The sequence below is a fragment of the Bombina bombina genome, chromosome 12 (genome assembly GCF_027579735.1).
Source record: "Bombina bombina isolate aBomBom1 chromosome 12, aBomBom1.pri, whole genome shotgun sequence".
NCBI lineage: Eukaryota > Metazoa > Chordata > Amphibia > Anura > Bombinatoridae > Bombina > Bombina bombina.
Genome location: NC_069510.1, coordinates 127,723,844 through 127,738,304, shown reverse-complemented (window position 1 = coordinate 127,738,304; position 14,461 = coordinate 127,723,844). Strand labels below are relative to the sequence as shown.

The following is a 14,461-nucleotide window of genomic DNA, read 5'->3' as shown; positions in this document are numbered from 1 at the left end:
GATGTGTTTAGCTGCACATACTGCATCTAACTGATACCGGTGTACACACATAAACATACATTTTCCAATCTATATGTAAACAAGCATGTATGTCAGGGACACAAGCAACTGAAAGTGTCGGTTGCATGATCTGAATATGTAATAGTGAGGCTATGGGGCATATTTATCAAGGCTTGCTGGAAACAGAAGTTATAAAGAAGTTATGAAGCAGCGGTCTAAAGATCCAATACGATCGGGTTGATTGACACTTCCTGCTAGCGGCTGATTGGCCGCAAATCTGCAGGGGGCGGCATTGCACCAGTACTTCACAAGAACTGCTGGTGTAATGATAAATGTCGACAGCGTATGCTGTCTGGATTTATCGATGTGTCGCGATGTGCAGCGGACATGATAAGCTACTTGGTATTATGTCCGCTCGCACATTGGTAAATATACCCCTATATATGTATATGTGTGTTTATTAGTAATTAGAAGTATGTGTGTGTAATATAAATAGGGTAGGTACATACAAGGCTGTAAATCTCACACACAAGCATTTTTTTCCTTTAATAGTCTGCAAATATGTGGTTGGTAAATATAACTGTGGTTTATTAGTCAGAAGAACAAAAAGTTACAAGTCAAATCAATGTTAAATATTGGAGAACCCCATAATTCTTACTCAGTCACAATCATTTCTCACTAATCAGTAGACTGTACTGTATGTGTGCATGTGTATTTATGTTTTATGTGTTTATCTCTGTGTGTGTATATATACATTTATAGATTGTATATGTTTATGCATACTAGTTTACTAGTCAGGGGTTAAAAGTTACTTGCCCAGAGAGAAAAGCAATTAGTCCACTCAATGTTAAAGATAAGTAAAAAAGTCACTTTTTTTTTTACTTGTCCAGGACTAATTGAAATTTCAAGCTATATTATATTCACACACATACCAAGACAGTGGGTACGATACTAGTCAACTCTAGGGCAAACTTTCTACTTTTTATAATAAGATCCGGAACGGAAACAATATTTTAGAAATTACTTTTGCAGTGGGTGGCCGGAGCACCGGGTATTAAAAAGAAAGTTATAGATCATCTTTATTACAACTGATGAATTAAACTCTATCTAAAATATGGTATCTGGATCTTATTATACAAAGGGGAAAGTTTATCATAACTTTAATATGGGAAAGTCCTAATTTCCTACTTTTTTCCTTAATTCGTTAGCGAGTGTAAGTTTACAGCCGTGTGTGTACGTGTGTATATGTGTGTGTATTTGTATGCATAATTGCATATATGCAGTTGTGTAAGTGTTGCTGTCTGATTTTTGTGTGAACTAAAACAGTCCTTTGCCAAAGCATTTGCACATAATAATGATGTATATAAAGTTGTGCCTGCACGAGTATAAATGAAGGAGATTTATGCATACATGTGTGTGTGTGCGATTGTGTATGTGTAAGCATAGAAACAGCCTCCCTGATCATTACTGCTGGAGACACGGGGGATTCTTGGCTCAGAGCAGAACGTGTTCTGCCAAATTCAAATGCTCAGGAGAAGACCGGAAGATGACGGTTTCTATTAGGGGGACTCATAGTTACACAGCTTGTGCTCCTGAATCTGGCATATTAGAGATACAGAGGGGCGAGGACGTTCTTTGTGATTTATTGTCCTACATGGAGGATGGTACCCTTTAGTGCAACAAACAGTTTATGTTGTGCTGGCAGTATATGCCCTGCTGCACTGCATTACCCTTCAGCAACCAAAAGGTTAAGTGGGCAACTTTGTGCAACGTAGTATACTGCTTTGTAAATAGCTTTTGCTAATAGACACTATTTCGCAGCAGGCATTTCTCATATGTGTCCCCTAAACTTATAGAAGGCCTCCTTGCAAGTGACCCTTCTACATGGGGGTTGGTTACCCCACTCATTAATGCAGCGCCCATAATTCTACATAATGTAAAGAATCATAAATTTGCAGATAAGAGACTTTCTGTTTGTTCTTTTTTTTTTCTACATGGGGCAAGAAGAGAGGTAAATGGGGGGAGGGGGATTTACATTTGAAAACCAGGAATAAGGTGTAGAAAATGCCAATTCTCCACCATACAAAACTTGATATTCAGCAGCCTTTGTAGCAAATTGTATAGGTCTCCCCTAAACTAAACAATATCCCTTAGACATCTGCAGAGGTAAAGTCAGTGCGGAATCTGTTGGCGCTCTACAAATAACCGATAATAATAATAATAATAAATTGTTACTGTATCAATTGCATTATGTCATACCCTTTCTTTTGCACAGGACCCTGGTTATTGTCACGTCTGGCTTCCCAGTTGCTATCACACATTTGAGTAATGTAAAGATACATAACGCAGTAAATGTCCTTTCACATTGCCCAACACTGTCTTATATAAATAAAAGATAAAGATATTTTATATGCACTAAGTGTTCAGTACAGCTTTCCTTTTGTAAGATAAGGCTGACTGGCTTTTAGACCAGCAAACTTCTATAAAAGTGAAATATATATATATATCTCAGTCACACAAATAAATCCTCAGAATGCACGTATGTGAAACAGCAATATACCAAGAGACTGCAATCTGAAGGTCCTTACCTGGGTCGTGGAAAGGTACGAGCACGTAATTGCTGATGGCTTTGGTTCTGCGATTCAAGGTGCGTTCTAAAATTCGGCTAGCTCCTTCAATCACCTGTCTGAGATCATCGTACATGGAACCAGTTACATCAAACACAAAGGCCAGTGAGGGGGCTGCATGGTCCTGGGGTTCCCCCCTGCTCACCTGGGATAAAAGTAAGGTGAATAACACAAGGTAGAGGTCCCCTGCAGCCATTCCCCCAATAAACTTCAGTTAGACAACTGAAGCCCAGATGTTATATCCTGTGTCCTTATCTGAGCCTAGGTTGGGGCAGTGTGAGAGTTGCAGCTGTGTAAGTCCCAGTGCTTGTTCAGTGTGTGCTAATGCTTATAACGCTGCCTGAGAGCCTGGCTATATAACTCAACCTGCCCCCCCCCCTTCCTACTTCCAAACTTTTGGGAGGAGAAGTTCAGCCCCTTATAGCAAACAAAGAACCCCTCCCTGCCTCCTGCCCAGAGCTGTCCCAGGATAAGTAGTGTCTGGGGATACCTGTGAGTAAGGGGGAGGGGGCAGGACCACAACTCAAAAACTACTTCTGAGACTCTTTTTATCATTTCATAGATCTGATTGTCTCAACATCAGTTTATTCTCTAATCTTCACCCCAATTGGACTCATCTTCTGCATAATGTCTGCAATTCTTGCTTCTCTATGTTCCCTCTCAGTTCTTTTTTATTTATCCTCCCTCTCATTTCAGATGCTTGCTCCTTATTCACCACTATCTGTTGGTTTTCACGTTCTGTTTCTTTTTGTCATAGGGACATTTATTTGATCTCTTTTCGTCCTGTCACCCAGTGTAGAGTTCTGGGAGGGGAGTGAAGGCCCCTTAACCACTGTTGTAGAACCCCCAATTCTCTAAGCTGTACAGCTATTACAGGCTTACAACGTTTACAAAATTATTTTCATTTCTACCCAAAACTAAGACAAAGTACTTTGTGATATAAATAAAAGCAGCAGTAAGTAGTATAAAACGGGGATCTTTCCGTACCCTCAAGCAATAAAACAGAATCCAGATGTCACCCTAAGCACCTTCACTCTTATATTTATTTATTTTAATCTCCACAAAGAATTTGCATTTTTCCCCTGAACAATACAACATTTAACTGTAAAGAGACACAGGAACACTCCAAATTAAACTGTAGCTAGATCAGAGAGAACAAATATTAAGATACTTTACAGTTTACTTCAGTTATTTACTTTGTTTTCTTGGTATTGTGTGTTGAAAAGCATACCTAGGTATTCTCAGCAGCAGTAGTAACTGGTAGCTTGCTGGTGATTGGTGACTGCACATATATGCCTCTTGTCATTGGCCCACTAGATGTGCTCACCCATAAACTGGGAACTAGCTGCTGCTGGTGGCTGTGCATATATGTCTATTGTCATTGTCCCTGCAGGGGTTAAACACATAGTTATATGCAAGGAATAGAGCAATAATAAAATGCTTTAACACAGAGGGGCCGATTTATCATGGCCCGAATGTGCCCCAATGACTCTGTTTCCGTGCGCGCCTTCAGGCTCGCCAGAAACAGGAGTTAAGAAGCAGCGGTCTTAAGACAGCTGCTCCTTAACTTGTAAGCCTCCTCTGAGGCTTCAGACATCAATCAGCTCGATCCTATACAATCGGGTTGATTGACACCCCCTGCTAGCGGCCGATTGGCCGTCAATCTGCAGGGGGCGGCATTGCACAAGCTGTTTACCAGTACTGCTTATGCAATGATAAGCATTGATCGATGTCTGGCGGACATGAGCGCTACAGCAGGTCATGTCCGCCAGACAAATGATAAATCGGCCCCATAGTATTTTCTTTTTCCACTTTTATATCCATTTCATTACAATTAGGTTGCACATCATAGGTATATATGCATTAGTGTGTACACATATATACGTACCAGTACACATATACATACCAGTACACCTATACACGTATCAGTACTCATAGACACATAACAGTACACCTATATACATACCAGTACACTTATATACATACCAGTACACCTATATGCATACCAGTACACCTATATATACGTACCAGTACACCTATATATGTACCAGTACACCTACACACATACCAGTACTCATATATACATACCAGTACTCATATATACATACCAGTACACATAAATATGCACCAGTACTAAAATATACATACCAGTACACATATATATGCACCAGTACTCATATATACGTACCAGTACACATATATACATACCAGTACTCATATATACATACCAGTACACATATATACATAGCAGTACACCTATATATGTACCAGTACTCATATACACATACCAGTACACCTATATATGTACCCGTACTCATATACACATACCAGTACACATATATACATACTAGTACACCTATATACATACCAGTACACTTATATACATACCAGTACACCTATATACATACCAGTACACATATATACGTACCTCTCCTATATACATACCAGTACACCTATACACATGCCAGTACTCATATATACATACCAGTACACATATATACATACCAGTACACATATATACATACCAGTACTCATATATATGTACCAGTACACATATATACATACCAGTACTCATATAAACATACCAGTACACATATATAAGTACCAGAACATTTAAATACATACCAGTACACATATATACATACAAGTACTCATATATACATACCAGTACACATATATACATACCAGTACTCATATATAGACATGTATACAAATAAATTCACAAAAAAACAGTTGGTGCACACAGGTATCACCATGCTGTATGTATTGGTCAAATACGTCCCCTTACCCTTGCTTTCTCAGGTTTGCATCTTAGAATGTTTTATTATTACAAAAAATTGCTTGTATAAACACATAAAAACATGCACTTTTACATTTAAAGGGACAGTAAAGCCAAAATTAAACTTTCATGACTCAAACAGAGCGTGCAATTTGATCAACTTTCTAATTTACTTCTGGTATCTAATTTGTTTTGTTCTACTGGTATCCTTTATTGAAAAACACACATAGGTAGGCTCAGGAGTAACAATGCACTACTGGGAGCTAGCTTCTGATTGGTGGCTGCACATATATGCCTCTTGACATTGGCTCACCTGTGTTCAGCTAGCTCCCAGTAGTGCACTGCCACGCCTTCAAAAAGGATACCAAGAGAATGAAGCAAATTTGATAATAGAAGCAATTTGGAAAGTTGTTTGAATCTGTATACTCAGCCTGAATCAAGAACGATCATGAGATAAGTTTTAGGGGTTTCATGTCCCTTTAAACTCTATCAGTTTTATAGTATGTATGAAAAAAAAACATAATTTATGCTTACCTGATAAATTTATTTCTCTTGTAGTGTAGTCAGTCCACGGGTCATCCATTACTTATGGGATTATATCTCTTCCCCAACAGGAAGTTGCAAGAGGATCACCCAAGCAGAGCTGCTATATAGCTCCTCCCCTCACACGTCATATCCAGTCATTCGACCGAAACAAGACAAGAAAGGAGAAACCATAGGGTACAGTGGTGACTGGAGTTTCATTAAAAATTTAGAACTGCCGTAAAAGACAGGGCGGGCCGTGGACTGGATACACTACAAGAGAAATAAATTTATCAGGTAAGCATAAATTATGTTTTCTCTTGTTAAGTGTGTTCAGTCCACGGATCATCCATTACTTATGGGATACCAATACCAAAGCTAAAAGTACACGGATGATGGGAGGGACGAGGCAGGCACTTTAAACGGAAGGAACCACTGCCTGAAGAACCTTTCTCCCAAAAACAGCCTCCGAAGAAGCAAAAGTGTCAAATTTGTAAAATTTTGAAAAAGTGTGAAGTGAAGACCAAGTCGCAGCCTTGCAAATCTGTTCAACAGAGGCCTCATTTTTAAAGGCCCAGGTGGAAGCCACAGTTCTAGTAGAATGAGCTGTAATCCTTTCAGGAGGCTGCTGTCCAGCAGTCTCATAGGCTAAACGTATTATGCTACGAAGCCAAAAAGAGAGAGAGGTAGCCAAAGCTTTTTGACCTCTCCTCTGTCCAGAGTAAACGACAAACAGGGAAGAAGTTTGACGAAAATCTTTAGTTGCCTGTAAGTAGAACTTCAAGGCACGGACTACATCCAGATTATGCAAAAGTCGTTCCTTCTTTGAAGAAGGGTTAGGACACAGTGATGGAACAACAATTTCTTGATTGATATTCCTGTTAGAAACTACCTTAGGTAAGAACCCAGGTTTAGTACGCAGAACTACCTTGTCTGAATGAAAAATCAGATAAGGAGAATCACAATGTAAGGCAGATAACTCAGAGACTCTTCGAGCCGAGGAAATAGCCATCAAAAACAGAACTTTCCAAGATAACAGCTTGATATCAATGGAATGAAGGGGTTCAAATGGAACACCTTGCAAAACGTTAAGAACTAAGTTTAAGCTCCACGGCGGAGCAACAGTCTTAAACACAGGCTTAATCCTAGCCAAAGCCTGACAAAAAGCCTGAACGTCTGGAACTTCTGCCAGACGTTTGTGTAGAAGAATAGACAGAGCAGAAATCTGTCCCTTTAACGAACTAGCAGATAAGCCCTTTTCTAAACCGTCTTGTAGAAAAGACAATATCCTAGGAATCCTAACCTTACTCCATGAGTAACTCTTGGATTCGCACCAATGTAAATATTTACGCCATATCTTATGGTAATTAGTACACAAATTTCTATTGGGCTCCACATTGGCCTTTAAACATAGTGAACAAAGAGATTCATCTGAGTCAGACATGTTTAAACAGACTAGCAATGAGACTAGCAAGCTTGGAAAAAACTTTCAAATAAATTTACAAGCAATATAAAAAACGCTACTGCGCCTTTAAGAAGCACAAAAAGCTGTCACAGTTGAAATAACAATGAACCAAATTAGTTATAGCAACCACACAGTAAATGTATTAAGTTAGCAGAGCATTGCACCCACTTGCAAATGGATGATTAACCCCTTAATACCCAAAAAACAGAATTTATGTTTACCTGATAAATTACTTTCTCCAACGGTGTGTCCGGTCCACGGCGTCATCCTTACTTGTGGGATATTCTCTTCCCCAACAGGAAATGGCAAAGAGCCCAGCAAAGCTGGTCACATGATCCCTCCTAGGCTCCGCCTTCCCCAGTCATTCGACCGACGTAAAGGAGGAATATTTGCATAGGAGAAATCATATGATACCGTGGTGACTGTAGTTAGAGAAATTAAATCATCAGACCTGATTAAAAAACCAGGGCGGGCCGTGGACCGGACACACCATTGGAGAAAGTAATTTATCAGGTAAACATAAATTCTGTTTTCTCCAACATAGGTGTGTCCGGTCCACGGCGTCATCCTTACTTGTGGGAACCAATACCAAAGCTTTAGGACACGGATGATGGGAGGGAGCAAATCAGGTCACCTAGATGGAAGGCACCACGGTTTGCAAAACCTTTCTCCCAAAAATAGCCTCAGAAGAAGCAAAAGTATCAAATTTGTAAAATTTGGTAAAAGTGTGCAGTGAAGACCAAGTCGCTGCCTTACATATCTGATCAACAGAAGCCTCGTTCTTGAAGGCCCATGTGGAAGCCACAGCCCTAGTGGAATGAGCTGTGATTCTTTCAGGAGGCTGCCGTCCGGCAGTCTCATAAGCCAATCTGATGATGCTTTTAAGCCAAAAAGAGAGAGAGGTAGAAGTTGCTTTTTGACCTCTCCTTTTACCAGAATAAACAACAAACAAGGAAGATGTTTGTCTGAAATCCTTTGTAGCCTCTAAATAGAATTTTAGAGCACGAACTACATCCAAATTGTGCAACAAACGTTCCTCCTTTGAAACTGGATTCGGACACAAAGAAGGCACAACTATCTCCTGGTTAATATTTTTGTTAGAAACAACTTTCGGAAGAAAACCAGGTTTAGTACGCAAAACCACCTTATCTGCATGGAACACCAGATAAGGAGGAGAACACTGCAGAGCAGATAACTCTGAAACTCTTCTAGCAGAAGAAATTGCAACCAAAAACAAAACTTTCCAAGATAATAATTTAATATCTACGGAATGTAAGGGTTCAAACGGAACCCCTTGAAGAACTGAAAGAACTAAATTGAGACTCCAAGGAGGAGTCAAAGGTTTGTAAACAGGCTTGATTCTAACCAGAGCCTGAACAAAAGCTTGAACATCTGGCACAGCCGCCAGCTTTTTGTGAAGTAAAACAGATAAAGCAGAAATCTGTCCCTTCAAAGAACTAGCAGATAATCCTTTCTCCAAACCCTCTTGTAGAAAGGATAGAATTTTAGGAATTTTTACCCTGTTCCATGGGAATCCTTTCGATTCGCACCAACAGATATATTTCTTCCATACTTTATGGTAAATTTTTCTAGTTACAGGCTTTCTAGCCTGAATAAGAGTATCAATGACAGAATCTGAGAACCCACGCTTTGATAAAATCAAGCGTTCAATCTCCAAGCAGTCAGTTGGAGTGATGCCAGATTCGGATGTTCGAACGGACCTTGAACAAGAAGGTCCCGTCTCAAAGGTAGCTTCCATGGTGGAGCCAATGACATATTCACCAGGTCTGCATACCAAGTTCTGCGTGGCCACGCAGGAGCTATCAAGATCACCGAAGCCCTCTCTTGATTGATCCTGGCTACCAGCCTGGGAATGAGAGGAAACGGTGGGAACACATAAGCTAGGTTGAAGGTCCAGGGCGCTACTAGTGCATCTACTAGAGTCGCCTTGGGATCCCTGGATCTGGACCCGTAGCAAGGAACCTTGAAGTTCTGACGAGACGCCATCAGATCCATGTCTGGAATGCCCCATAATTGAGTTATTTGGGCAAAGATTTCCGGATGGAGTTCCCACTCCCCCGGATGAAATGTGTGACGACTCAGAAAATCCGCTTCCCAATTTTCCACTCCTGGGATGTGGATTGCAGACAAGTGGCAGGAGTGAAGCTCCGCCATTGAATAACTTTGGTCACTTCTTCCATCGCCAGGGAACTCCTTGTTCCCCCCTGATGGTTGATATATGCAACAGTCGTCATGTTGTCTGATTGAAACCTTATGAATTTGGCCTTTGCTAGTTGAGGCCAAGCCTTGAGAGCATTGAATATCGCTCTCAGTTCCAGAATGTTTATCGGGAGAAGAGATTCTTCCCGAGACCATAGACCCTGAGCCTTCAGGTGATTCCAGACCGCGCCCCAGCCCACCAGGCTGGCGTCGGTCGTTACAATGACCCACTCTGGTCTTCTGAAGCTCATCCCTTGGGACAGGTTGTCCAGGGTGAGCCACCAACCGAGTGAATCTCTGGTCCCCTGATCTACTTGGATCGTCGGGGACAAATCTGTATAATCCCCATTCCACTGTCTGAGCATGCACAGTTGTAATGGTCTTAGATGAATTCGCGCAAAAGGAACTATGTCCATTGCCGCAACCATCAAACCTATTACTTCCATGCACTGCGCTATGGAAGGAAGAAGAACAGAATGAAGTACTTGACAAGAGCTTAGAAGTTTTGATTTTCTGGCTTCTGTCAGAAAAATCTTCATTTCCAAGGAGTCTATTATTGTTCCCAAGAAGGGAACTCTTGTTGACGGGAATAGAGAACTTTTTTCTACGTTCACTTTCCACCCGTGAGATCTGAGAAAGGCTAGGACAATGTCCGTATGAGCCTTTGCTTGTGGTAGAGACGACGCTTGAATCAGTATGTCGTCCAAGTAGGGTACTACTGCAATGCCCCTTGGCCTTAGCACCGCTAGAAGGGACCCTAGTACCTTTGTGAAAATTCTTGGAGCAGTGGCTAGTCCGAATGGAAGTGCCACAAACTGGTAATGCTTGTCCAGAAAGGCGAATCTTAGGAACCAATGATGTTCCTTGTGGATAGGAATATGTAGATACGCATCCTTTAAATCCACCGTGGTCATGAATTGACCTTCCTGGATGGTAGGAAGAATTGTCCGAATGGTTTCCATCTTGAACGATGGGACCTTGAGAAATTTGTTTAGGATCTTGAGATCCAAAATTGGCCTGAAAGTTCCCTCTTTTTTGGGAACTATGAACAGATTGGAGTAAAACCCCATCCCTTGTTCTCCTAATGGAACAGGATGAATCACTCCCATTTTTAACAGGTCTTCTACACAATGTAAGAATGCCTGTCTTTTTATTTGGTCTGAAGACAATTGAGACCTGTGGAACCTTCCCCTTGGGGGTAGTTCCTTGAATTCCAGGAGATAACCTTGAGAAACTATTTCTACCGCCCAAGGATCCTGAACATCTCTTGCCCAAGCCTGAGCGAAGAGAGAGAGTCTGCCCCCCACCAGATCCGGTCCCGGATCGGGGGCCAGCATCTCATGCTGACTTGGTAGCGGTAGCGGGCTTCTTGGCCTGCTTACCTTTGTTCCAGCCTTGCATCGGTCTCCAGGCTGGCTTGGTTTGAGAAGAATTACCCTCTTGCTTAGAGGATGTAGAATTTGAGGCCGGTCCGTTTCTGCGAAAGGGACGAAAATTTGTTTTATTTTTAGCCTTAAAAGACCTATCCTGAGGAAGGGCGTGGCCCTTTCCCCCAGTGATGTCTGAAATAATCTCTTTCAAGTCAGGGCCAAACAGCGTTTTCCCCTTGAAAGGGATGTTAAGCAATCTGTTCTTGGAGGACACATCCGCTGACCAAGACTTCAGCAAAAGCGCTCTGCGCGCCACAATAGCAAATCCTGAATTTTTCGCCGCTAATCTAGCTAATTGCAAAGTGGCGTCTAGGGTAAAAGAGTTAGCCAACTTAAGTGCTTGAACTCTGTCCATAACCTCCTCATAAGAGGATGCCTGATTGAGCGACTTTTCTAGTTCCTCGAACCAGAAACACGCTGCTGTAGTGACAGGAACAATGCATGAAATTGGTTGTAGAAGGTAACCTTGCTGAACAAACATCTTTTTAAGCAAACCCTCTAATTTTTTATCCATAGGATCTTTGAAAGCACAACTATCTTCTATAGGGATAGTGGTGCGTTTGTTTAGAGTAGAAACCGCCCCCTCGACCTTGGGGACTGTCTGCCATAAGTCCTTCCTGGGGTCGACCATAGGAAATAATTTCTTAAATATAGGGGGAGGGACAAAAGGTATGCCGGGCCTTTCCCATTCTTTATTTACAATGTCCGCCACCCGCTTGGGTATAGGAAAAGCTTCGGGGGGCACCGGGACCTCTAGGAACCTGTCCATCTTACATAATTTCTCTGGAATGACCAAATTGTCACAATCATCCAGAGTAGATAACACCTCCTTAAGCAGAGCGCGGAGATGTTCCAATTTAAATTTAAATGTAATAACGTCAGGTTCAGCTTGTTGAGAAATTTTTCCTGAATCTGAAATTTCTCCCTCAGACAAAACCTCCCTAGCCCCTTCGGACTGGTGTAAGGGCATGACAGAACCATTATCATCAGCGTCCTCATGCTCTTCAGTATCTAAAACAGAGCAGTCGCGCTTTCGCTGATAAGTGGGCATTTTGGCTAAAATGTTTTTAATAGAATTATCCATTACAGCCGTTAATTGTTGCATAGTAAGGAGGATTGGCACACTAGATGCACTAGGGACCTCCTGAGTGGGCAAGACTGGTGTAGACATAGAAGGAGATGATGCAGTACCATGCTTACTCCCCTCACTTAAGGAATCATTTTGGGCAACATTACTATCAGTGGCATCATTGTCCCTACTTTGTTTGTCACATTTATCACATATATTTGAATGGAGAGGAACCTTGGCTTCCGAACATACAGAACATCGTCTATCTGATAGTTCAGACATGTTAATAGGCATAAACTTGATAACAAAGCACAAAAAACGTTTTAAAATAAAACCGTTACTGTCTCTTTAAATTTTAAACTGAACACACTTTTTTACTGAATAAACGCAAAAGTATGAAGGAAATGTTCAAAATTCACCAAAATTTCACCACAGTGTCATAAAGCCTTAAAAGTATTGCACACCAAATTTGAAAGCTTTAACTCTTAAAATAACGGAACCGGAGCCGTTTTAATATTTAACCCCTATACAGTCCCCGGTATCTGCTTTGCTGAGACCCAACCAAGCCCAGAGGGGAATACGATACCAAATGACGCCTTCAATAAGCTTTTTCAGTGGACCTGAGCTCCTCACACATGCATCTGCATGCCTTGCTTCTCAAAAACAACTGCGCATTAGTGGCGCGAAAATGAGGCTCTGCCTATGACTAGAAAAGGCCCCCAGTGAAAAAGGTGTCCAATACAGTGCCTGCCGTTTTTTTTAACAAAATTCCCAAGATTAAAATAACTCTCCAAGGTTATAAACCATTAAATATGCTTATAAAGTAATCGTTTTGGCCCAGAAAAATGTCTACCAGTCTTTAAAGCCCTTGTGAAGCCCTTTTATTCTTATATTGAAAATTAAGAAAATGGCTTACCGGATCCCATAGGGAAAATGACAGCTTCCAGCATTACCAAGTCTTGTTAGAAATGTGTCATACCTCAAGCAGCCAAAGTCTGCTCACTGTTTCCCCCAACTGAAGTTAATTCCTCTCAACAGTCCTGTGTGGAAACAGCCATCGATTTTAGTAACGGTTGCTAAAATCATTTTCCTCTTACAAACAGAAATCTTCATCTCTTTTCTGTTTCAGAGTAAATAGTACATACCAGCACTATTTTAAAATAACAAACTCTTGATTGAATAATAAAAACTACAGTTAAACACTAAAAAACTCTAAGCCATCTCCGTGGAGATGTTGCCTGTACAACGGCAAAGAGAATGACTGGGGAAGGCGGAGCCTAGGAGGGATCATGTGACCAGCTTTGCTGGGCTCTTTGCCATTTCCTGTTGGGGAAGAGAATATCCCACAAGTAAGGATGACGCCGTGGACCGGACACACCTATGTTGGAGAAACGGATAACAATTATATAATTAACGTTTTTATCACAGTCAAACACACTGTCACAGGTCTGCTGTGACTGATTACCTCCCTCAAAACGAATTTTGAAGACCCCTGAGCTCTCTAGAGACGTCCTGGATCATGGAGGATGAAATAGGAAGATTGTGACTGAAATTTTACTGCGCAAAAAAGCGCTAAAATAGGCCCCTCCCACTCATATTACAACAGTGGGGAAGCTCAGTAAACTGTTTCTATGCAGAAAACAAAGATAGCCATGTGATAAAAATCATGCCCCAATAAGTTTTATCACCAAGTACCTCACAAAAAACGATTAACATGCTAGTAAACGTTTTGAACATATATTTTAAAAGCTATAAAGTGTTATTAATAAGCCTGCTACCAGTCGCATTTACTGCAGTGAAGGCTCATACATTACTTCAGTATTAACAGTATTTTCTAAGTGAAATTCCATTCCCTAGAAAAATACTTCAGTGTACACACACTCATCAGCCTAATACCAGTCGCTACCACTGCATTTAAGGCTGAACTTACATTACATTGGTATTAGCAGTATTTTCTCAGTCAATTCCATTCCTTAGAAAAATAATTTACTGCACATACCTAATTTGCAGGGGGGCCCTGCATGCTATTCCCCTCTTTCTGAAGTTACCTCACCCCTCAGAATGTGTGAGAACAGCCAGTGGATCTTAGTTACGTCTGCTAAGATCATAGAAAACGCAGGCAGATTCTTCTTCTAATGCTGCCTGAGAACAAACAGCACACTCCGGTGCCATTTAAAATAACAAACTTTTGATTGAAGAAATAAACTAAGTTTAAAAACATCACAGACCTCTCACAACGACCTATCTTTAGTTAGGTTGCAAGAGAATGACTGGATATGACATGTGAGGGGAGGAGCTATATAGCAGCTCTGCTTGGGTGATCCTCTTGCAACTTCCTGTTGGGGAAGA

General features: G+C 41.1%; 1 protein-coding gene across 1 annotated transcript in view; it reads right to left on the bottom strand.

Moving 5' to 3' along the window:
* Nucleotides 1-14,461, bottom strand: part of HMCN2 (hemicentin 2) — a 542,629-nt gene that overhangs the window by 447,530 nt on the left and 80,638 nt on the right. The window contains exon 2 of the mRNA XM_053695481.1: nt 2,589-2,772. Coding sequence (XP_053551456.1) covers nt 2,589-2,772 — 184 coding nt within the window. The remainder of the gene's footprint in view (nt 1-2,588; nt 2,773-14,461) is intronic.